This window comes from Mchenga conophoros, linkage group LG3, assembly GCF_057382185.1.
Source record: "Mchenga conophoros isolate Kocher_MC1m ecotype Shallow Benthic linkage group LG3, M_conophoros_male_GT1.1, whole genome shotgun sequence".
In the NCBI taxonomy this organism is placed as follows: domain Eukaryota; kingdom Metazoa; phylum Chordata; class Actinopteri; order Cichliformes; family Cichlidae; genus Mchenga; species Mchenga conophoros.
The window spans coordinates 45,261,166-45,284,867 of NC_140528.1; the positions used below are offsets into that span (position 1 = coordinate 45,261,166).

General features: G+C 43.2%; 3 protein-coding genes across 5 annotated transcripts in view; 2 read left to right on the forward strand and 1 right to left on the reverse strand.

Moving 5' to 3' along the window:
* Positions 1–10,131, reverse strand: part of cyp17a2 (cytochrome P450, family 17, subfamily A, polypeptide 2) — a 20,128-nt gene extending 9,997 nt beyond the window's left edge. The window contains exons 1-9 of one of the 3 annotated variants that reach the window (XM_085259886.1): positions 9,816–10,124; positions 6,417–6,537; positions 4,715–4,853; positions 3,898–4,127; positions 3,333–3,419; positions 2,769–2,981; positions 2,381–2,550; positions 2,037–2,140; positions 13–1,936 (exon numbers count right to left, since the gene is read on the reverse strand). In XM_085259886.1, the coding sequence (XP_085116012.1) occupies positions 1,671–1,936; positions 2,037–2,140; positions 2,381–2,550; positions 2,769–2,981; positions 3,333–3,419; positions 3,898–4,127; positions 4,715–4,853; positions 6,417–6,537; positions 9,816–10,051 (1,566 nt within the window). In that variant the 5' untranslated portion in view covers positions 10,052–10,124 and the 3' untranslated portion in view covers positions 13–1,670. Of the gene's footprint in view, positions 1–12; positions 1,937–2,036; positions 2,141–2,380; positions 2,551–2,768; positions 2,982–3,332; positions 3,420–3,897; positions 4,128–4,714; positions 4,854–6,416; positions 6,538–9,815 lie in introns of those variants that run through there. The other 2 variants (XM_085259905.1, XM_085259896.1) reach the window with 2 other exon arrangements.
* Positions 7,722–23,702, forward strand: part of LOC146578953 (F-box only protein 41-like) — a 31,810-nt gene continuing 15,829 nt past the window's right edge. The window contains exon 1 of the mRNA XM_085259867.1: positions 7,722–8,594. The gene's annotated coding sequence lies outside the window, so the exon portion shown is untranslated. The remainder of the gene's footprint in view (positions 8,595–23,702) is intronic.
* LOC146578954 (uncharacterized) lies at positions 16,891–19,548 on the forward strand. The gene is made up of 2 exons (XM_085259917.1): positions 16,891–17,412; positions 17,541–19,548. Exons 1-2 carry the CDS (start codon positions 17,286–17,288, stop codon positions 18,710–18,712), a joined length of 1,299 nt encoding a protein of 432 aa, XP_085116043.1. The 5' UTR covers positions 16,891–17,285; the 3' UTR covers positions 18,713–19,548.

The window sequence follows — 23,702 nt, forward strand, 5'->3', positions numbered from 1 at the left end:
CTACAACCACACTGAAGATTAGTCATCATTTATTCATTTGAAATAATAATAATGACAGACTGTATTTTGTAACAATTACAGATGATAATTGAACAAGTAATAAAATTATCACATAGTCGTTAATACTAAAGTTTAAAAAAAGTAGTGAAAATTTGAAGGTATTAGCAGCTTGAAGCTGTAGGGAAGGTTCCACCATTACACTAACATTTCTAAGGATTTACAGTGTTCTTGTACATTTTTTGTCTGTTATTTAAAGAAGAAATCAGTACCTGGTTTCATAGTGTGGTGGTAAACTTTGATTCCAGCCGGGGACATAAGTTTGCTTGTCGTGTCAGGAAGGGAATTCAGCATAAAACTACCAAGTCAAACAATTTCTTGTCAATCTTCTCAGGGCATTTTCATACCTGTAGTTTACAAACTCATTATATTAGATGATATTTCAGGATGAACTGTAGTCTGTGTCTGTAGTGCTCTGCTGCACACCAGATTGCAGACCATGGCTGGCTACGGGCCGTCTAACTCAAAACTGCAGCATAGACCTAGTACTTGAGTCGGATGGTTCTATAAAAAACTGCTTTGGAGTTTGTTTGAAACCCGACCAAAACCACTAAAGGGTCTCTGTCCACTCATATTGGCCCACGTCTAAGTGTGATGCCCATATTCACAACTGAACACACCTTGAGTGGTTAAAATGAAGTCAACTGGACTATGTGAAGTTGTTTTGCCTTGCATCCAGGAGGATTCTTCTAAAATAACTGACAGCCCAGAGTATTTAACCCCTCTTGGTCATACTTTTTTTTAGGCATTCCTGTGGGTCATTAAAACACTGTTATCATGTGAGCCAAAATGTGGGGAAAAAATCCACAGGACATTCCTGTTACCAAGCGCAAAGTGTGACACCTCTCAACCAGAGTTTGACTTGAACTGACCAAACTGCACAGGTAGGAAAACCCCCTAAAAACGGCAATAGTGGCAGGTGATAGTTGCTAGTTTTATACTAATACTTTATATGGTATACTTCATAATAATTTTATACTAATTAGTAACACGTTTATTGGTCAGATCTACCCAATGTTTATTTAACAAAATAACTGTGTTTTTTGTTTTATCCAAATATGATGGAAGTATGTTACGACAAAGAGCTTCCTAAAGAACAACAACAATATAGAATATTTTGACTAGAATAATGGTTTAATGGGTTAGTTTAATGGTTATGGAAGTGCTTAGCTTACTCTCTTAGCTATATGTGCATTATGGTTATGGTATGGCTCCATCACAGTTCATAAGCTTTAATAAAATCTCCCCTTTGCCTGAAAAAAATCCCAAGGTTAAGATGCACATCTTTATGTAAAATTTCATATTGGATAAAGGACTTGCAAACATGAATCCTCAAAAAACAATGCAACAAAAACATTTAAAAACATTTTTTTCTCTGTTTTTGTTTTGTTTTGTTTTTTGTGAGAAAACTAATGACAGCAGAGACACCACAAACTGGTATTCCTCTCTCTGTTGCTATTAAGAGGTGTATCTTTCACCTGAATTTGGTTTTCTTCCTTTTTTTTTTTTTGCTTGGATTTTGGGCAGTAGGAGGCACGTGATGAAATGACATGGAATGAGCAATTTACGTTTCTGTTTCTCATCACCCAGCCTGACTGTCTGCCTCCACTCTGTCATTTTCCTCCATCCTCCCATCCAGCCCTGGGAATAACAACAACTTTAAAAGGCAATGGCTGCAACACCACACCCAACCGTCCCTGCAAGTTGGGCAGAGGAGCACCATGTGGCACCCTGAAGCTCATTCGCTGGAGCAGAGAGGACAAGAAAAGGAAAAGCTCCAGGATAGCCAGTGATTTGCCAACGCAGACTCGAGGTCCCGCCCCAAATGGAAGGAAAGAGGAGGGTGTGACCTGCTGACCACGGTGGTCAAGAAAACGTTCTGAAATGATGGGACAACACAGGAGAAGGTGGTGTGATCAGGTGCTCTTTTTTAAAAAAAGCTGGAGTTACATTGTTGGTGTTTATGTGCATCTGTTAACCTGGTTTGAACAAATCAGGTTTGTCCCAGTGATGGGGGTCGTGGTGAATCGACCACATGTTGACCAAAACACGTGTCCCCTTGCTGACAATGTGGCCTCCAATGCTACCAGAGATCCCCAGTTATTTAAGGTTTTAAGGTTTTCTTATTATACAAAACAATCAGATTACCTTATAATGCATTTCTGTTGTAATCTTTTTTTAGCTAACAGTGCTTCAGTTCAGCAGAAGACAATGGATGGAGAAAATAAGCTAATGTTTCCTTGTTCACATTTTCATCATAACAAGAAACTTAATGTACTAAACAAATCAGCAATGGCTGCAATACAGATTTAAACTGGTCTACCTGCTGTTGGTCATAGCGGTGTGTGGGATCAGCACGGGACTCACTGGCCGGATCCTCATGCCCTCGTTAATGACACTGTTCAGGTACGGCAGCTGACCACGGTCTGATATGGTCACAGTCCGCTCACTGCCAACATGCTCATCCAGCTCCTTCTGCACGCGCTCCTGGACCTAGAGTGGGTGAAGCATATTGGCAGACCAAATTGACCATTCATAATTAAAGACTACAGAAAAGGCATCGAGCATGATGGAGGGCACAAGATGAAGTGTCTTATATGCCGCCAGTTTTCTGCCCAAACGTCTTCATGTTTTTCTTGTTGGGCTGATAAACAGAAAGTCCTCATAATGCCTTTTCTTTTACATTTCTTTGACCGACATTATGTTTCTACCTCAGGGTGATGCAACAGGTAGGCCAGAATCCACAGTAGTGTGGTGGATGTTGTCTCCACTCCAGCTCCAAAAGTCTCGGCCGCTGTCATCAGGACATGGTCGTCAGTTAACTCGTCGTCTTTTGGCTCCGAAGATTTTTGACCCTGCCCACCAGTCTGGCCCTTTAACAAGGCATCCAGGAGGTCACGTGGTTCTCCGTCACTTCTTGATAACTGAAAACAGATCAGGTAAAACAAAACAAAAAATCAGGCAAGATCAAAGACAATTTTCTAGAATTGTTTGAAGATATGTAAATATATTTTGAAACACAGGCAACAACACGTGCTTCATACATTATAAATTGAAACCATTATCTCATCTTTAAGGGTTTAATATACCCACAATGCCACACTGTTATGCTGTGTGTTCCTTATTTCCCCAAGACAAAATCCTGACGTTGCCTACTGGAGAGACCCATCTTCAAGTTTTGAGCCTTGAGTGACTCCTGATGCTATGTGATGTGTTTCTATGATAAAAATCCATTCTGTTTGCTTATATTAAAGTAGTGTAAGTTTGTTTATTACCTTGTGTTCCTGCAGTTTGCGGGTCAGTAGTTGGTCTCTGATAGTGATACACTTCTTCAATTTACTGAGAGACTTGTTGGGGAATACCTGCGGGATAGAGTTAGACTCTTACAGTTTATTCAGACAAGGAAAGAAGCAATGTTTTGCTTGTGTTACTATAAATGCCATCACTGGATGGTTTTGGATCTTTTTTTAACTGCCAAATATTTGGGCCTTGTATCATATTTTTACAACTTATCAGTAAGTCCTCATGTTTTATTTTTGTTTGTTTCTATGTAAAGGTTAAGTTGAATCATACAGCTCCAGCTGTCACCAAATGGTGACAATAAGTCCTTGAGAAAGTTTTAGCTGATCATTTTAGCAACACAGTGAGAAGAAATGTGTTCTCTAAAGTTAAATATTTACATGTATTTGTTAATTTGTCAGTTGACATCTTTAAATAAAGTTTGAGTGAGTTTGAGTTTGACTTTTTCAAAAAGGGCAATTTTCTTCTTCTTTTTTTTCAAACAGATATAGGATATAAGATTGTATACAGAGCACCTCAGTACCAAGTATAGAATTATACCTTCAGCCAGGGGTAGATGTCAACCAGTCCTCCCCTGGCAATTGTTTCCACAATCCCATTGTTGTATTGAATCACCTCCTGCAGCTCAGCATCGCCGTGTCGATAGGTGGCACTGAACACTAGTGTGCAAATAATATTCGTGACGGCTCTGGTTACTGCAGAGGATGGATCAAACCCCTGCTTTTCGCTGGACAAGAGCTCAACACACAGACTGTCCACCTCAGACAGAACTGAAGAAAGAAATGATAAAAAATGTAAAGAAAAAGAAAAAAGATCAGAAAATGGCACAATCAGAATTTCAACAAAACACTTTTGAAATTAAAGGTTTTTCTGAAGGTACCATAAATCAGGGTTACAGAGAGTCGCTGCACTGTCTTGTGGTAGGAAGTGGTTGTACATAAAAGTACTGCCTGACCCTTTGCCAGCATCAGTAGGTATCGCTTCAGTACAATACAGAGACATTTAAAAAAAACTAAAAGTCTGTTTCTTCATATTCTGAATGAACTATTTATAGTCTATGGAGTTACATGCTGTTTATATCCATCAAACAATCAACATAAACTGGCACATTTGAAAAAGCATTTCCTTTTTGCCTTATATTAAACATTTCTTCTGAATTCCCATGCCAACCTGAAGGCTATTTAGGTTTACGTTAGCTTGATGCTGATTTTGATGAATATTTTTTACTTTGCCTGTCAAACAGCAGTGTACTTCAGCTAAACCTGTTAAAATATTAGAAGTGTGGGGTTTTGTTTTGTTTTTTTTTTACGAAACAGATGGGTGAATTAAAATCAAGTGGCAGGATGGAGCCAAGTACCGATGTCTTGCAATCGAGTTGTTCCTTCTCCGAACAGAGTGAAGGAGTTGTGGACGAGGCGACGGTGATGCTTCCAGAGAGGGGTGTAGTCTGAAAATGCGATGTCTTTGCCTCCTCTGGTCAGCAGGTTGGTGGTGACCTGCAGGGAAAAACAAGGATGAATGTAAGAACAGTTTCAAAACAGTACTTCAAAATAAAATGGAAGAAAAATATTCAGACAAGGACACTGCTGAGAGCAGCACAGAGACAGGAAATGACATTGACCTGACACCAAGGACGAAAACCAACAGTATTATTTCTGTGAAGGGTTTTCTAAAAATGCAGTGGGTTTTTCTTCTGTTGTGTTTTTCACATCAGAGTAGCTGTGAAATGGTTTACAGGCATGAAATATACATAGGAAAATCCACATTACGTAACAGTTACATTACTGAGGTTCTCACTAAGCTAGGGGCATCTTAATGAAAGACTTCACATGTGTTTAATTAAGGGTGGGAAGTACAGTAAAGGTGAAGGGTTTATAATTATGGATAAGCGTTAACCTCAAATAAACTTTGTAAAAAAAAATAAAATAATTTTTGTAAAATGAAATATGAGTTATATAGTTTTTTGATTTAGGTAAAATGTTCCATAAACTGGATGTTCTGCCTTGAGTTTATTGCCCCCTACTGGGCCTTGTAAATTGTTGTTAATGTGACATGCACTTTGACCCAGAACAAGAAGATGACCATGTTAGTTAGGGTAAGCAGGTTCACATGTGCTGAAGGGTTCCTGTAGTTATCCACTGCAATCCTCTTTCTTGTTTATGCCTTCGAAAGCAGCGTCTGTAAGTACTTGTTGACTTAACAGTATAGAGCCATATTTTAGTAACATTTGCTAAATTTGCTAAGCTAACCACATGTCATGTATACATAGGATGACCTATTACATGAATATGTCTTTGTCTTTTATTGCTAGCCTTGACTTGCTATAGAGTAGATAATGGCATTTGTAATATATCATTGTGTTAATCACCTTACTATTGTATTATTTCTTCTTATGTTTTAGTTTCCCTCAGATTCAATGGTGTATGGCGGTGCAATGTAAAATAAAGCACCTGGAGCTTGGACGCTATATGCTGACTCACGTATTCTTTCAAATGGAGTTTGGCTGGCTGCGTGAATTGTGTACCTGCACACACAAGGAGAGCAGTACACTAAAGCTATAGTGAAGAATTGAAGAATTCTGGTCATTATCAATATATATACAGGTTACAAAAAGGGAGTTTTTCCTTCCTTCGCCAAGCGCTTGGTGGATAACGATATGATTGTTGGGGGCTCTTTAGAGTCATTACCCTATAATGTAAAGCTCTTTTAGGGAGCAGTTGTTGAAATGAAATTTTATCAAACTGAATAAAATTATTTCTCAATTATCACAGATCACATAAGACATGAGTGTCATTAAGTACCAAAGGGTCTAACCAACAGCCTAAAACCCAAAGTATTCCAGAAAAAATCCAGAAAATCAAACACTAAAGAGCCTAAAATCATTTCCCACTTTAGAAACTAACCAGTCCAGTTAAAATTAAATTTAGATCATGAACCTCCATATACCCTCTTTATGCCCTTCAAGCTGCAAAAACATAATTAAATTGAAGAATCTGGGCAATTGTTGGAACAGAATATCATGTGGGTATTTTCTCTGTCTTTACATCTGCATGTCTCACCATGCTCGGCCGTCCAGCAAAGTCCTTGCCTTTCTGCATCAGAACCTCTCTGGCATGTTGATGGCTGTTTATGACCACAGTGTAGTGAGGACCGAGGTAGAGCCCAAACAGAGGCCCATACCTGAAATGGAACAGTGCGGACACTGATGCATAAAAACGTGACCACAGTGAATTGAGATACACTAACTAGTCATAGTAATCAGTAAATTGTCCTTATACACACTAACTCATCCTCCCCCACTCATAAATATTTACTATATTTATTTAACATTTAATATTTACATCACTAACATTTACTTGTCCTCCTCAACATTATCTAGATCTCCAATAATGAATGCATACTTACAAACATTAACCTGTCCTCCTATCCTTTAACTAGTCCTCCCAAACATTAACCAGTACTTCCATAATGGATTTATGGATTTATGGATTTATATATACATATACATATATATATATATATATATATGTAGATATATATATATACATATATCTATATCTATATCTATATATCTATATATATATATATATATATCTATATATAGATATATAGATATATATATAGATATATATATATAGATATATGAACTAGTCCCCATCAACACATGTATACTTGTTTACAAAAATTAACTAGTCCTTCCAAACATTAAACTTCTACAGTGAACATGGGCTGATGAACGTTACTCCTGAAATTTAACTAGTCCTCCACACAAACATTTACCTACTAAACATAGCTGGACTGGCCATCGGGCATACTGGGCATTTTTCGTTTTTATGGGCCGATGTTTTTTTTTTCCCCCGTAATGGTATAAACACTGAAAGGTGTTTCTCGTTTGGCTCTCGGTGAAGGCAGTCTCACTTTTTCTCCTCTCCTCCTTCCCCTTATCTTCCCTGCTTAGCCTCTTGTGTCCTTGTCTTGTCTCGTGTGCATTACTTTCCCTTGAACCGTCTCTCACTGTCTGTTTCTAAAACCTAAAAGAGAATTATGGATTTGATCAACTGGTCTCTGAATGCTATTGACACCCTTTTCTCAATGAGAAGTCTGGGCTCGGGAGAGCCCGAGTGCCCTGGAGGGACTTTCCCTGCCGGATACACGATGGACGGGTGGCAGAACTGGAGGATCATGTGCCTGGCGGGACTGTCGATCGAGGACGCTGAAGATATCTACCTATGCGGAACCATGATAACAGGGTTCTTGCTGATCGGAGTTTGCTTGGCCCTGGCTTATCGGAGAATTAAGACAGCGGAACCGACTGTTCAAACCCCCCCCCCCCCCCCCCCCCCAAGGCTGACCGCTGGAATCGAAGCGACGGGACGAGGCGCGGCCTCTCACAACGAACGCAGCATGGTTAACATCTTGGAGACGCTTACAGCTGCCGTGAAGACTCAAAATAACACCATTGAGCGTATATTGGGATACATCAAAGAGAGGCCTGCTCAAAATGAGACCCTTGAGTGAAAGTTGGATCACATCACAGAACGGCTCACTGCATGTTGTGGGGTCTCAGAATCACAAGAATGACAACACCACGGAACAGAAGTTTGATACCATCATGGGGAGGCTCGCGGTTCTCCAACGGGAAATTGAGAGACCAGTGTCGGAGTGTTAAAGAACAGCTTTGAAATTCTCCTGAGCTGCTTGCATAAAAGAAAAATCAACAATATTCAACATGCGGACACCACGGTGCCAGCTGCACGGGCCCAAGGCTGGAGCCGAACAAAAACTCCCTGATAACGACTGTGTGATGACTATTCTTCCCATCCCATGCAAGGCCACCTGGGTTGGCTGGTAGACTGTTTACTTAGCCTGATAGGGTGAAGGACACTGTCTCAGCTGAACTATGGACACGCTCACACATACACTTACACTGATAAGCACTCACATATCCCCCCCTCCTTCCAATGCCTTCGATGCTTGTTGCCTCCTGGGAACACGAGGCGGGTCTGGGCAACCTGCATGTGGCGAATAAAATTTGAACTTGAACTTGAACTTGAGGTGGTGGATTGGCCAGATGAAGGGAGATGTGTAAAAATGACTGTTTGGTGGTGGCTATTGCGGAGCTTCCACAGATTCAGTAACATTAGCAAGTGGTGGAGGCCAGCAGGTGCAACACGCTGGCAGGTGGATGACGGAAAGGCAGGAGGAGCAGAGACCTGAGGTGGTGAACTGAACTTCAGGTAAGAAGTTATGACCTGCAGTCTATCTGGGTCAGATATAAAGTTTAAGTGTAGTTTATTTTCGTTATGCTGACTTTTTACAGTCAGTTACAATAACTCGAGTAGCTAGCATGACGGAGTTTCTATACAGCTGGGCGGGTGCTATGATTTTATTGATGTTGAACTTGTTTTATCTTATTTTATTTATAAGGTTAGTTATTAGAGTTTCCAACTGTCCCGTAAAAAACAGAGTCGCCTTGTATTCAGAGAAAATATTGTGCATTTGGTATTGAGGTGAAAAGGAACAGTTTGTCACGGACACAAAGTTGGAGTTATTCTGTGTCTTTGCTGCACAGCTGCCTCTTCCTCTCTCATTCTCTCCCCCCTCCCTCTCCTGTTTCTACTTCAATCATGAAACTGATCAATGATCAGCTGATCGGCTTTTCTCTCTTGTTTGTTTATCGCCCACTTTGCGCCAGAAAGAGGAAACCAGCGGATGTCGTGCTAAACAACAGCAGCACGTTTAAGCTTGATCAGCTGTTGTTAGAATTTATTTAATATTAATTTCTAGTATCAGCTGATGTTTGCTGGAGCCACAGCTGTAAAGCTGTTGGTCATGATGTCGGTTTGGTTATCTGGTGAGAGGGAAACATGAAGATGAAACCAGGAGACGTCCTTACTGAATCATCAGAGCTGTGATGAAGAAACAGGTTTACCTTTTAGGTGACATGAATGAGTTGAAGGGAAGTTATGAACTGTTTCTGAGAGACAAATAACACCAGGATCCTTTTTTAGGTAGCTGACAGCTGGTAACTTTGCAGGGGTGGATCTAGCAAAGTGTTGCCAGGTGGGCATGTAGGGCATTAACAGGGAGAGGGGGGCACAAAGAAATACGCTTATATAAGTTAATATTAAGTATTCCTCTCAAACATCAACTACTCATTCCATGATAAGTAGTAGTAGTAGTCCCCCAAAGATATACATATTTGTATAGTTTGTCTTCCTAAACATGCACTAGGTTTTCCACTTATTTTGTCCCCCAACTGAAGGAATATTTGCCGACTAACATTAACTAGTCTTCTCAAACATGACTACACGTTAAAAGGTCCTGCCAAAGTGTCCCTAAAAATGAACCAGTCCTTCCATATCTGTGACTGATTGCTGTCTTGTAAACATGACTGATTCCTCCTGACAAAACTCGTGACCAAACTCACGACCAGAAAATTAACATGCCAATCTCACCTGTGGGACATCTGCGTGAAGAGGAGATGAGGTGGGAGGCCTCCTCCAAGCCAGGGGAGACTGCCCAGGAAGGGGAGCCGTGGCAGGCAGGGGATGGAGCCCCGAGCCGAGGGTTCGGTTACAGGAACGAGCCGGCATGTGGTCAAGAACAGGACGACCACTACGACAGTAAAAAGGGTGATAAGGACAGAGGGAGAGAGCGAAGGAGACAGGAATGAGAGGAGACAGGTGAGCATGTCTGCGGTGAGGTGGAGGAGAGTGCAGGGAGACGCTGGAGAGCCCCGGCTTTAACCTCTTACACGCACAAAAAAACCTTGGAGAGGTCGCTGTGTGTGTATGCGGGAGTTGTTTTTGTTACTTACGTATGACCGTGAATGTGTGTGTGCGCTCGCTGGCGGGTGTTTATGTTGGTTCGACAACCTTGATGTTATCAAGCTGCATATCTGGTTCCCATAGCAACCTTAAAGGAGAATACGACCTCGTCAGTGGGTTTCATCCAAGTCAGTTTGTTCTGTTTCACCACAGGATGAAACTTCAAGGTGATATTCGAATTTATCTCCTTGATAGCTGTAAATCAATGGACCACATGCCAGATGCACACCAGTGGATTTGTGAGCGTTTCAAAGCACTTATTAATGTGTTAACGAGCTGTTACTGTTATTAGTCTATCATTCGTTGTCTGTTTGTTCAGCAGCAGCACAGATACCCGAATGTCCACAGGAGGCTCAGCAAACATTTACAACTGCTGCTCTAAAGCTGAAGGGTTTCAAAATAAAACGCCTTTAACCATGGACTGTTTGAGACTCACTCTAAACTACCATTTTACATCATATTTATTATATATTTATATTTATTATAATGACACAAAATGAGATGGTGTGTGTGTTTGTGTATACTTATGTGAGTTTGTATTATGCTGTCTGTTGTTGCTTAATTATATTTGTTATGTTGTGTTTGACAAATTAACTTGTTTTAAAAACTAGTTTTGAGCTTTGTTTTTGGCTTCATTGTGGTCTCTTTTTAATTTGACTCTTGTTTGAGTAACTCTGTGGTACAGTGATACGGGAAAAGTCTGTTTCTGTTCTTATATAAAGACCCGTGTAGCACTTATTACTGGACCTCAGGTTAACTCCATGAACATTTCAGAGAGTCAAAAAGGCACATATTCAATTTCAATTCAGTTTTATTTATATAGCACCAAATCACAACAACAGTCACTTCAAGGTGTTTTGTATTGTACAGTAAAGATTGTGTAATAATACAGAGAAAACACCAACAATCAAACAATGCTTTATTTAGAATACCACCTTTTGCAGTCATTTCCTGTTTCATATGTTAGGCTATCCCCTCTCTATCGCTTCTCCAATTTTGGTGATTAAACAGAGTTGGGTCCACTTTAGCTCAGTTGGCTGATCATGCACTCATATGACACATGGTTAAGGGCTGCTGGCTGGGGTTTGAATCATTTTTATTTATTTATTTTTTTACTCAATTTCCATCTGGGATTAATGCAGTTTCTCTGATTTGGATTCTGATTGCCCAAAACCCAAACAAAAGACATAATAAGAGGCTCTAATGTAAGTATTCTGTTAATGTTGGTGGCCTCAGTTACACAATGGACTCAGAGCCAGCGGTACACGGGCAGGAATGCTTTTCTTACTTGGAAATTCCGACACCACTTCATAAGATGAATGGGATGGGCGAAACTTCAGTATCTGCCATTATTAGCTGGCGTTAGCTGAGGTTAGACTGACTCGTAATTTAACTGTGATTAATATTTGCAATGGAAATTACACATGACATAAAAAAATTACAGATGATGTAGTAGGTTTCTTTTAAAAAAAAAGATAATTTAAAAATATCATTGGTTTCATAATATCTAATAAGCTTCATACAGTTAACCACAATCACTACATGACAGAAACACAAGCTTCATCTCTTAATAAAAGCAGTGCAAATTTGTACCTGAATAAAAACAAACATGGGATGTTAGAACACTTTAAGCACTCAAAACTTACAATAGACAGCTGGTTTGGAAGAGAACTGAACAAATATTTAAAGTATAAGCTGATCATTTTTGGAGCAGCCTTCAGGATCTCCATGTATTAACATGCTGTTTTTAGACTTGATGGATAGCATTAACAACCTGCTAGCTGCAAATAATCATGTGCAGTTCCACATGATTATTAACAGACAAAAAGAAAACATATTACTGATACAGAAATGGTTTTCTATACGAGATGACTGCAAAAAGTGCAGCCTTTCGTCCACCCTACTGTTACTCATTTTATGTTAAGATTTAAATTGGTATTGGTATGGGGAGTAACCTTCAGTAACAGTAATAAATCACACAGCAATAGTACATTCATGATATTCAAAAATACGTTAGCCTACTCTCAGTGAGCAACTTATAGGAATACATTACAAAATACATTTTGGGGCATGTATTCTGTAATCTGTAGTGGAATACATTTTAAAAGTAACCTTCCCAACACTGTTTATGAGCAAGCACTGGGTGACAGTGGGAAGGAAAAACACCCTTTTAACAGCAAGAAACTTCCTGTACCACCCAGGTGGCCATCTGTCATGACCGGCTGGGGCTGGAGGGAGGAAGACAACACAAGGACATTCTGTGAAAGAGAGACAGAGATTAATAACAGGTATGATTCAATGCAGAGAAGTCTATTAACACATAGTGAGTGAGAAAGGTGACTGGAAAGGAAACACTCAATGCATCATGGGAATCCCCCGGCAGCCTATGTCTATTGCAGCATAACTAAGGGAGGATTCAGGGTCACCTGGTCCAGCCCTAACTATATGCTTTAGCAAAAAGGAAAGTTTTAAGCTAATCTTAAAAGTAGAGATAGTGTCTGTCTCCCGAATCCAAACTGGAAGCTGGTTCCACAGAAGAGGGGCCTGAAAACTGAAGGCTCTCCCTCCCATTCTACTTTTAAATACTCTAGGAACAACAAGTAGGCCTGCAGAGCGAGAGCGAAGTGCTCTAATAGGGTGATATGGTACTACAAGGTCATTAAGATAAGATGGGGCCTGATTATTTAAGACCTTGTATGTGAGGAGCAGGATTTTGAATTCAATTCTGGATTTAACAGGAAGCCAATGAAGGGAAGCCAAAACAGGAGAAATATGCTCTCTCTTTCTAGTCCCTGTCAGGACTCTTGCTGCAGCATTTTGGATTAACTGAAGGCTTTTCAGTGAGTTTTTAGGACATCCTGATAATAATGAATTACAGTAGACACTCTGAGACAGGATATTTCTAATTTTAGAAATTTTGCACAAATAGAAGAAAGAAGTCCTACGTATTTGTTTAATATGTGCACTGATGGACATATCCTGGTCAAAACCGACTCCAAGATTTTTCACAGTGTATTGGAGGTGAAGGTAATGCCATCCAGAGTCAGCAAATGGTTTTTGGATCAGTGCTTGGACTCCTTTAGTTTTTCCTTATAGTCCTTCGCTACAGGAGTATGGAAAGTTTTAGGCTCTAAATGTAAATTCAGAACAAAATAAGGACTTTTTATTAAATAACCACCTTCTTACAGAGTAAGGTACAAAACACACTTGTGCCCCACATTTTGAAGTTGGTGGTGGACTCGTCATGCAGGGCTCGGTTGATTTTAGACGCCATGATGTTAAGATTTGTGCTCTTGAGAACCTGAAAGAGCACAAATCTCATTCCTCTCGCAGTTGAATTTGGTTCTTTGTGACTGTGGCTGGATGCTAGGGCTTGCTGTCCTGCTGCAGGATGAGTCTGGGGCCAATGAGATGCCTCTGCGATGTAGGAGAATCTGGAAAATCTAAAGCAGCCACATACTGTACGGAGTGTGAGTCAGTGGCTGCAGATGACAGAAACTGAAGGCCGCAGCGCTTCTGACGCCACATTAATGTCTCCATCGCAGTGTGTTATTTGTAACAGGTGGAGGGAACAGGAGGTGGCAGAGTGCCATGGCAACAGCCTCTCTTACTTCGCCCACACACACTCCCTCTTCCATCATCTTTCTTGATATAGCTTCCTTCTCTCTTCTCTCTGCATCGTCAGCTGACTGTTTTTTGCAGCCCTGTCGCCTGAACGCTCTCACGCCGATGTGATCGGGCTTATTTTAGTCACCCGGGATCCAAACACTCACAAACGTAAGCAGCACCAGAACCCGAGCTGATTAAATATGAATATACAGAACAGAGGGTGCTAAAAATGCCCGAAGCCGCAGTTCCTCTGAAAGCCACCAGATGCTCCCGGGGAATGCTCTGAATGTGTGGAAGTAAAAGTTAAACTAAAAAATGAAGCTTGTCTGTTTGGTCTAACAGCATACTCAGAGACTTGAGCTAAACCCTCCCATCAGAAAGAGTTACACATTCAGGGTGTTGTTATACTAATATTACCTATTCATTCATTTATTTTTATTTATGATAGCATATAACATATTTCATTTATGTTTTTCTGTATACACTAAATTGAGCAGTGCTCCTAACTTTGTTGTATGCTTACACTTAGAGCGATGCTGAAGGTCAAAGAAAAAGTATCTGAAAAGTTTGGGCACTTTTCTGAAATATGTCAGAGATGTTTTCAGCAGAAATCAGAGCAGCTGTTTGTTGTTTGTTGCACAGTTTTCTGTTTTTAATCAGTTTTTTTAATTGAGGGCTGGGTTTGATCTTAGCTTAGTTGAACCACCTTTAGCAGCAATAAGCTAAAGTGATTATTTTCTCTATGACTTTGTCTTCTCTGCTTCAGGTCACTGAGGTTCGTGCACAGCTCTCTGAAGGTCTGGACTTTGACCTGACCGCTGCTGCACTGACTCTTTTAATATTCAGGGAACTGTTGTAGATTTGCTGCTGTGCATGTGATCATCATCCTGTTCCATGTCTCAGTTTCAGCCAAGCTTTAGTTGTCACACAGATGGCCTTACGTTAGACTCGAGCATACTTTGGTACACAGAGGAATTCATGACGGACCAAGTGACTGCAAGGTGCGCAAATCATCACTTCCCCACCACCTCGCTGACTGTTGGTCTGAGGTGTTCGTGCTGATTTGCTCCACACAACATCATTTTGGTCCCATCTGTCTAAAGGACGTCGTTCCAGAAGTTTTGCGGTTTGCTCAGGAGCACCTTCTGTTCTTTTTAGAGTGAAGAGGCTTTCTGCTTCCAAACAACTAGTTTTTTTATTTGTACCATCATGAACTTCACTGTTTAACATGCTGACTGAGGCCTGTAGAGTTGGATATTTTGCAGTTTCCCTGATCATCAGAGGGTCTGAACTCACAGTGAATTTCTTCGATGTGGGAACACAGCTGAATGCTCCAGACCTGCAAATGTGTAAAACTTCTGCTTTTATAGATGTGCTCGGACTTCCTGATGATCATTTAATCAAATGCATCTGATAATCACCCCCTGGGAGCTATTTTGTTTTGCCATGACTGTTAAGAGTCCTGTGAAAACTTTATATTCAACATGACCGTATGTCATTTGTTTCATAGTTTGAAACTAATAACTTTTTATTAAAATCTTTTTCCACCTTGTGTTTTTAACTTAATGTTATATTTCTTCTTTCAGGTTAAAATAATCATAATGCAGCACTATAGTGTGCTAATAATAATAATTAATATTAACTAATGCTATTAGTTAATTATATTATATGTGTTTCACTTTTTTAAGTGATATTAGTATAAGATGATAAGATGTAAAACTCATGTGTATATGTACTGTAGGTAGTCTCTGTAAAATGTGAGATGGGCTCCTTTATTAAAATTATTCGAATATTTACTTCTCTTTACCTCACCCTGACAGCACACTTAGCCCAAATTTGGTGTATCGAGGCTCCTTGTAATTCAGTCGCCATTGCTGATCACCCTAACACTAACCTATCAGAGGATGTAGTTTGGTCTTTGTAATCAGGGACAAGAGTCATAATGTTTTGACTGTCACACATCAAAAATTATTGATTGCGTTCTTCTAAAATCTCTCCCACATTGGCTTTCCTTCATTGGCTCCCTGTTAAATCCAGAATTTAAAATCCTGCTCCTCACATACAAGCTCTTTAATAATCAGACCCTGTCATATCTTCATGGAAATATATTGTCCCATTAGAGCACTTCAATCTTAGACTGCAGGCTTACTTGTTGTTCCTAGACTAATAAAAAGTAGAATGACAGTCCTTCAGCTTTCAGGCCACAGCTCCCAGACTGGGTTCAGCAGACAGACACTAGCTCTGCTTTTAAAATTAGGCTTCAAACTCTTATAGCAGAGGTCGCTGATGTCCACTCGGAGCCTCTGGTTCATCCTTTAATAACTAAATTTAATTTTGAACCGAGGCAGACACTCACATGTGGACATGTCACACCCACATAACTTCTGTGTGGAGCCGTAGAGGCCACTGGTCCTGCTGTGCTTTTATTTTATAAATGTGCACACACAGAAATGTGCACACCACCAACCAGCGCTCAAACACAATCTTAATCAGCAGGGTATATGGGTAAATGATTCTATTTGTCCTCCTGTCTGTGACAGCTGAATCGAGGATGGATGGATGGATGGATGGATGGATGGATGGATGGATGGATGGATGGATGGATGCCTCCCTGAGCACTGATATCACCAGCCACCTTCAGTATTTTAATGCTTTACTGTAGTTGTCATTAAGCTGCAGTCTGTGTGGCTTTATGTAGAAAAATGTACAAACAACATCAAATAAAAAATAAAAATCTAAGTAAACTCTGCTCCTTTTACATAACGCATGCCCTGAATCTCCCTCATCTCCATGGAGACAACATCACCGCAGCTGAGCCAGAACGAGGCTGTGCAGGAATGTCACTAACATGTAATCATGCCACCCTCTCTCTTTATCGCTCTCCGTGTTTCCTCTGGGTGTCTCTCGACCCTTCTGCAGCACTGCGGACTGTGTTTACCTGCAGGTCTGAGCAGAGCAGCAGCCTCTTTGTCCTCAAAACAAACTTCACTGACACCGGTCACAGCCTCAGTCTCCCCGCGAGGCCAAATGCTCCTAACTTGGAACTCCAGCTTCAAAAACAGCCCGCTCCTCTCCTCCTCCATCTCCTCCTCTGCTTGTGTAACTCCTGTCTTGCCGCAGTGGAGGAAACCCCTCTCTCCTCTAGCTCTACGTCGCTCTGCCGCCTGTCCTTTTAAGGCATGGGGGATACCCGCCGTCACGGCCGGATGCTGCCCATATTTGGGCAGCTACGAAGCGTCGCGGCGGGGGGAATCCCTCGCGCCGGTGTCGACCAATAAGGCCCGGACGGGAGTTACCTAGGAGACGGAGAGTATAAAAGCGCAGGGAGCCCAGCATCCTCAGCATCTTCAGCATCCTCAGCCTCAGAGCGTGGACTAACCGACCCGCTCCGGATTAACCGCCGGATTATCGTTTTTAAAGGGAATCCCGGCAGCACGAGCCCAGCAGCTTTACGTTTTTACTGGATTTTTGATTGTGATTCGTGTAAAAATGCTTCTGGAACGCGAGGACAGCTTCATGTCGGAGTTTGAGGACGCGTGCAGCGCCTGGGTGGACAGTGTGGGCTCGAGCCTCAGCGACCCCGCAGACTCGGACGTGGGATCACCTTTCTGCCAAGGTGAGTGTGATAGAGCAGCTGTGCCAGATGTTTGCACCTGTGACTGATGTGTGACGAGGAGGCTGCCCGCTGATTATGCAATGACAGTAACGCCCCCTCTCTCCCTCCCTCTCTCTCTCTCTCTCCAGTTTTCTCTCCGGGCACCGACGCCTCTGACTCAGATTTCTTCTCCGACTTCAGCGACTGCTCCTCGGACACGCTCTCGCCCTCCCTCGGCTACACCGGCAGCTTTTTCGCGGAGCCGGAGGCGGCACCGGCGGGACTGAGCAGCACCGCGGACGCGATCCTCAACATGATCACAGAGATCGTGGGAATCTGCACAGAGATGGAGCAGCAGCAGCAGCAGCCCGCCACCAACACCATCACCTCCACCACCTCTGCAGCCTCCAGCTTCGCCCCAGCACCTGTCCTGGACCTCCCTCCACCCCTGCCTGCCGCCCAGCAGCTGCCCTCCACCTCCGCTTCCCTGCCAGCTGTGGTCAAGAGCGAGTTTGTGGCTTCCAGTTGCAGCAGCGGGTGTGAGCCGCTCTCCACAGCCGGAAACGACGCGCTGTACCCTTCCAGCGCGGACTCGCTTCTGCCGCTGTCAGCTCTGGAGCAACAGGTAGATGTGGCGGATCTAATCGACTCGCTGCTGAGCGCTGACGCCGCACAGGGAGACCTGAAGCCCGCATGCGAGGTGAAGCAGGAGCCGCTGGGGCTGGAGGACTGGCTGAAGAGCCTGTCCGCCGCTCCCGTTACCGGGGGAGATTCCGGCAGCTACGTCATCAACAGACCGCCGATAAAGACGGAGCTCGTGCAGAGCGGGAGCGACCTCCACTGCGCCCCCTCCTCCCTCCCCTCAACCCTCGACTCCCAGCTGCTCTCCTCCCTCCTGCAGGGCGTGTTCCCGATAGTCAACATCGGCGGCGTGCACGCGGCAGCAGCCCCCAAGCTGTCGCGCGGAGGCAGGCGAGCCCCCGCGAAGGGGGGGCCGAAGGCGAAGCCGTTCCCGTGCTCCGTGCAGGGCTGCGAGCGCCGCTTCTCGCGCTCCGACGAGCTCAACAGGCACGTGCGCATCCACACGGGACAGAAGCCGTTCCAGTGCACCATCTGCGCGCGCAGCTTCAGCCGCAGCGACCACCTGACCACGCACACTCGCACGCACACCGGAGAGAAGCCCTTCTCCTGCGACGTGTGCGGAAAGAGGTTCGCGCGCAGCGACGAGAGAAAAAGGCACGGGCGCGTGCATGTCAAGCAGCAGCTGCGCGCACAGATGATGGCCGCCTACTCCCTGGCCCTGAACGCGCCTGGCGTCTAAAAGCAAAGAACAACAGCAGACGAGCTCACTCAGAGCTTCAGGATTTGAACCGTCGACCGGAAAGCGTCCGAGACACCTTTCCACATAACGTCACATCGTGGACGATTTTGGCTGGACCCGAAAGAGGAGGAGGACGTGCCAGGCGTTTACAGGTGTTCGGGGGACTACCAAGTGCACGTTTTGGTTCCTCTCAGGGCGCATGCGCAAGCGCGGTCCTGCAGCTGGACTGTGAGCAGGGCCGCACAGGAGAGGGCTGTACCGCAGGTGCCACTGACGTGTTTCCTGTCTGCGCCCGCCTGCCTGCTTACTGTGGTGGACTGTTAAAGGAGCAGTCCGCTGCCCGCTGGGAGGTTTCTCCTGTAAAATACCAACCTGTGACTTTTCTGCATGAGGACGTGAAGAAATGTAGACGTCAGAATGTCGTGCTTTGTTTTGACTGCTATTTTTATGTGAACATCTTTATATTCGAGGAGTTCTATGTTTGTAAGATAGCTCTATTTTTCTAGATGGCTCGTCTACCTCTTCGTGTTTACAATCAGATTGTATATATTTCTAAAGATGAATGTGCTGCGATGTCACTCTTTCTTTTCTATGAGACTGATTATGAAACCAACGCTCGCGTCTTTGGACGCTGACTGAACTTTATATTACTGCGGGTGCAGGTCTGAGCTGCACCGGTGCATCGTGTTGTTTGTACTGTGACGGTGGAAAAAAAAACTGAACACATACCAGCTCAGTGAGAGCTGAGCTCCAAGTAGCACACATGGCTGTGCAGGTTTACTGTTCCCTCGTTCTGCATGGAGGCTGCTGTCGCTGTCAATAAACAAACAAACAAAGAGTGAGCGTGTCCGACTAATTCTTCTGCTGCTTCATAACACAGGTCTAATTTATATGGGTCTGTACGGGGGGGTTCAGGCTCTCTTCACTCAGAGGTGATATGAGGGGGCACTCTGTGTTTTTCTTTGATTTCCACCCACTCACCAGGGCAGACACCCCTGATCTCAACCTCAACTTCTTTAATTATATTTAATAATTACTCATTTAAAAAGGAGGTTGAGTTTCAGCCCGGTCCTCCGTTGTTCTGCTTTATCAGCATTTTTAAGTGTTATTAGCACAGACCTTCCCAAAGTGTGGGGCCCGGTATGAAAAAGAAAAAAAACAAAACTCTTGGACACTGCTAGCACGGGGCTCCCACAGAAATGCAAAGCAGGAGGTGAAGCATTGCTGAATATGTTTCCAAACAAACTATCTTCCAAGCCAAAGACTAGAAAATCTGCTGAAGCATATCTTCTCTTTGGTTTCACCTGCACAAGTGCCGAGGTAGGTCTCCCCTGCGGGATTGGTTTTCCCTTCGTTGGGAGCAGCGCTGGGCTTTTCATATCACAGACAAACAGTATCCCACATTCTTGATTTTTAGTTCACAAACACTTGTTGTAACGACTAACTACTCCTGACATTTTGGAGACGTTAGCTCTTTATACAGTAAAGTTACAGCGGGATACAAATAACATCCGGCTGATCCTGCCACGATTTGTCACCCCGGTTCAAATCACGGACAAACAGTATCCCACAGCTGTTTATATTTTTAAACCCATTTTGCACAGAGAGGCCTTTTTTTGAAAAATGTATTGATAGCAATGTTGAATATTATTACACAGAAGAAAAACCCCCAACTACATGTAAAATAATCATAATAATAATAGTAAAATAATCACACGGTGACGCCTCTGCCTCTGTAAATGGAGAGACAGTAACTGCCTGTAAAACCTGAGGATAGTCAGATTAACAGTAACAGTATTTTGTCTCTCTCTGCCATTCTGCAATTCATCTCATGTAAACAATAAGTGGCGCACAGCGTGATGTGAAAAGAGGCACATACCAGACGAACTCTGTATTCCTCGTCCACACGTAAACCACAAAAAAGGAGTTTTAAAAAATCACAGTTTTCGGTGATTTGAAACGCCGTTTACGTGTGGACGAAACAGCTGCGTTTTCACAAATACCCGTGTAGGTGCGGACGTAGCGTAAAAGAGTTAGTAGTTTATTTTATTACTACCTGTCATTTATTGCTGGTTACTTGTATTTGCTTAATTGTTTACTAAATATTTGAGGTGTGGAGCAAAATATGGGTGTGTGTGGTTGGAGGATGTGTTAGTGCGTGTGTGCGCGCGCGGGGGGCAAACGTTTTTCGTGTAAAACAAAGGGGGGCCCAGCAAAAAAAAGTTTGGGAACCACTGTATTAGCAGCCACTTAATACGATTAAGTCCACAATTCACACCAATTAAATGGTAATTGTTGGGTCTGTCTAGCACAGGCCCACCGCTGGAACGAGACAATTTAAAAACACAGCAAAAGCATTGAACACCAAGTAGGCAAAGTTATTCATGTTACTCATGCATGAGGGAGACCTGCCTGGAGCCAAGTGTCATTCCACCACCTGATCTCCATCAGACTCTCAGCCAGGTTCCCCATAGCACTCCTTTTATTGTGGTTAAATGAATATGCATAGGGTCATTAACGCCACTGCTCTACTCCCTCTACACTTCAGACTGTGTGGCCACCCATGGCTCCAACACCATTGTGAAGTTTGCTGACGACACAGTGGTGTTGGGTGCCATCTCCAACAACGATGAGGCGGCCTACATGGATGAAGTGAAGAATCTGGCATCATGGTGCCAGGACAACCACCTCCAGCTGAACGTCAGCAAGACCAAGGAGCTGGTGGTGGACTTCAGAAGGGGTCAGCACAGAGACTACAAGCCCATTATCATCAATGGAGCTCCAGTGGAGAGGGTGCAGTCCTTCAAGTATCTTGGTGTCCACATCTCCTCAGACCTGACATGGGCTGCCCACATTCAGGTCCAGACCAAAAAGGCTAGGCAGCGCCTGTACCACCTACGACAACTGAGGAAGTTCAGGGTCTCTCCAAAGATCCTCAGGATTTTCTATACAGGCGCTGTGGAGAGCATCCTCACACAGAACATGACATCGTGGTTCGGGAACAGCTGTGTGAAGGACCAAAAAGCTCTCCAGAGAGTGATCCGTACAGCAGAACGCTGCTGCAGGATTGCTCTCCCCCCGCTTCAGGACACCTACACCAGGAGATGCCGGACTAGAGCAGCGCAGATACTGAAGGACCCGTCCCATCCTGGCAACAAACTGTTCCAACTTCTGCAATCTGGTAGAAGGTTCCGCATCTTCCGGGCAAGGACAGAGCGACTCAAGAGGAGCTTCTATCCCCAAGCCATCCGTGCCCTAAACACACACACCCGCCCTCTCACATCATCTATAATTGACTGAGACAGGACTCTTCCAGACACTAAACCAAGGCACAATGTACATTTCAATTCCTTTAATTTTAAATATGTTTATATTGTCTATCCTGTAAAATAGTCAGATGTCTATTCATATTAATGTACAGAATTCACCTGCTTGCTGCTACTACTGCACATTCACCCAGTGTATATACTATATATATATATATAATGTTCTTCCTCTACACCCCCCCCCCCACCCCCCCAATTTTTTGCACATGTCGAGGAGCGTGTCAGGCTACATTTCACTGTGTGTATAACTATGCATGTGACAAATAATAAAGAACCTTGACCTTGAACATATGACGTCTACATACAAACAAAGAGTACCTTGCCTTTGTGTGTGTGTGTGTGTGTGTGGGGGGGGGGGGGGGGGGGGGGTCAGAGTGTGGCCCCATAAACGACTTCCCTTAACCTGCTGGTCTGGAAAATCCAACAGTTCATCTATATGTAAAAGGCACTTAGACTCAACTACGTTAATCCTGCCATAAAACAATAAAACAAGGTACGACCTCTTCCCGTGCTCCCAGGATGTAGGGGTGCATTCCAGAGTGGAATACACACAAAGTTTGCAGACTATTAAGGATCAAACCTCTACCAATCTAAAACTAATTATAAAACTCTAAGCATATATAAGTAGATATTTCTAAGCATAAATGACAATCAACAATACAAAACCTAACAGTAATTATTATACCAACTTATCACCTTCATCTTCCTCATGACTTATCTATGCATCATCACTTCAGTCGTTCTCGGGTTTCTCCAGATTTCTCTGTTTTCCGTGCATCAACAGGTTTCTGTTGCCAACACTTTTTTGAACAGTGAAGGTCATGTTGCTATGGGAACAGCAGTTTTACCCAGTCTTATTCTCTCTCCCACACACACACACACACACACACACACATATACACACACACACACACACACACAGGCACACAGGCACACACACACACACACACACACACACACACACACACACACACAGGCACACGCACACATACACACACACAGGCACACAGGCACACGCACACATACACACACACACAGGCACACGCACACATACACACACACAGGCACACAGGCACACGCACACACACACACACACACACACACACACTCATTTTCATATCTTCGTGAGGACATCTCATTGACATAATGCTTTCCCTAGTCGCTTACCCTAACCATCAAAATTGAATACCTAAGCCTAACCCTCAGCCTAAACCTAAACATAACCAAATTGTAACCCTGATACTAAAACCTCGCCTCTGTCAGTGCGCCCCAGGGTGGCTGTGGCTACAATGTAGCTGCCATCACCAGTGTGTGAATGTGTGTGTGAATGGGTGGATGACTGGATATGTAAAGCGCTTTGGGGTCCTTAGGGACTAGTAAAAGCGCTATATAAATACAGGCCATATAAATACAGGCCATTTGGAAACACACGTTTGCTTTCAGAGATCTTTGGCCTCCACTGCAAACTAAATAGGATAAAAGCTTTTCCTGAAGGCCGCGGGATTCTGGCGCCCTCCAGTGGCCACCACATTATCACAGAAGCAGAAAAAATAATACACTCATGCACAAAAGAATGTGTCACAAAAAATGCCTTTTACACAGATTGCAAAACAGAGACCACCTAATATCCACAAACTTGTAGTCTTGCTGTCGCTCTGTGGTCA

What these genes read in the sequence shown, in the direction of transcription:
- LOC146578954 (XM_085259917.1), top strand. Translation starts at nt 17,286, where the DNA reads ATGCTTCTGGAACGCGAGGACAGCTTCATGTCGGAGTTTGAGGACGCG. An exon ending in GGGATCACCTTTCTGCCAAG is followed by an intron (nt 17,413 to 17,540) that starts GTGAGTGTGATA and finishes CTCTCTCTCCAG; the next exon opens with TTTTCTCTCCGGGCACCGAC.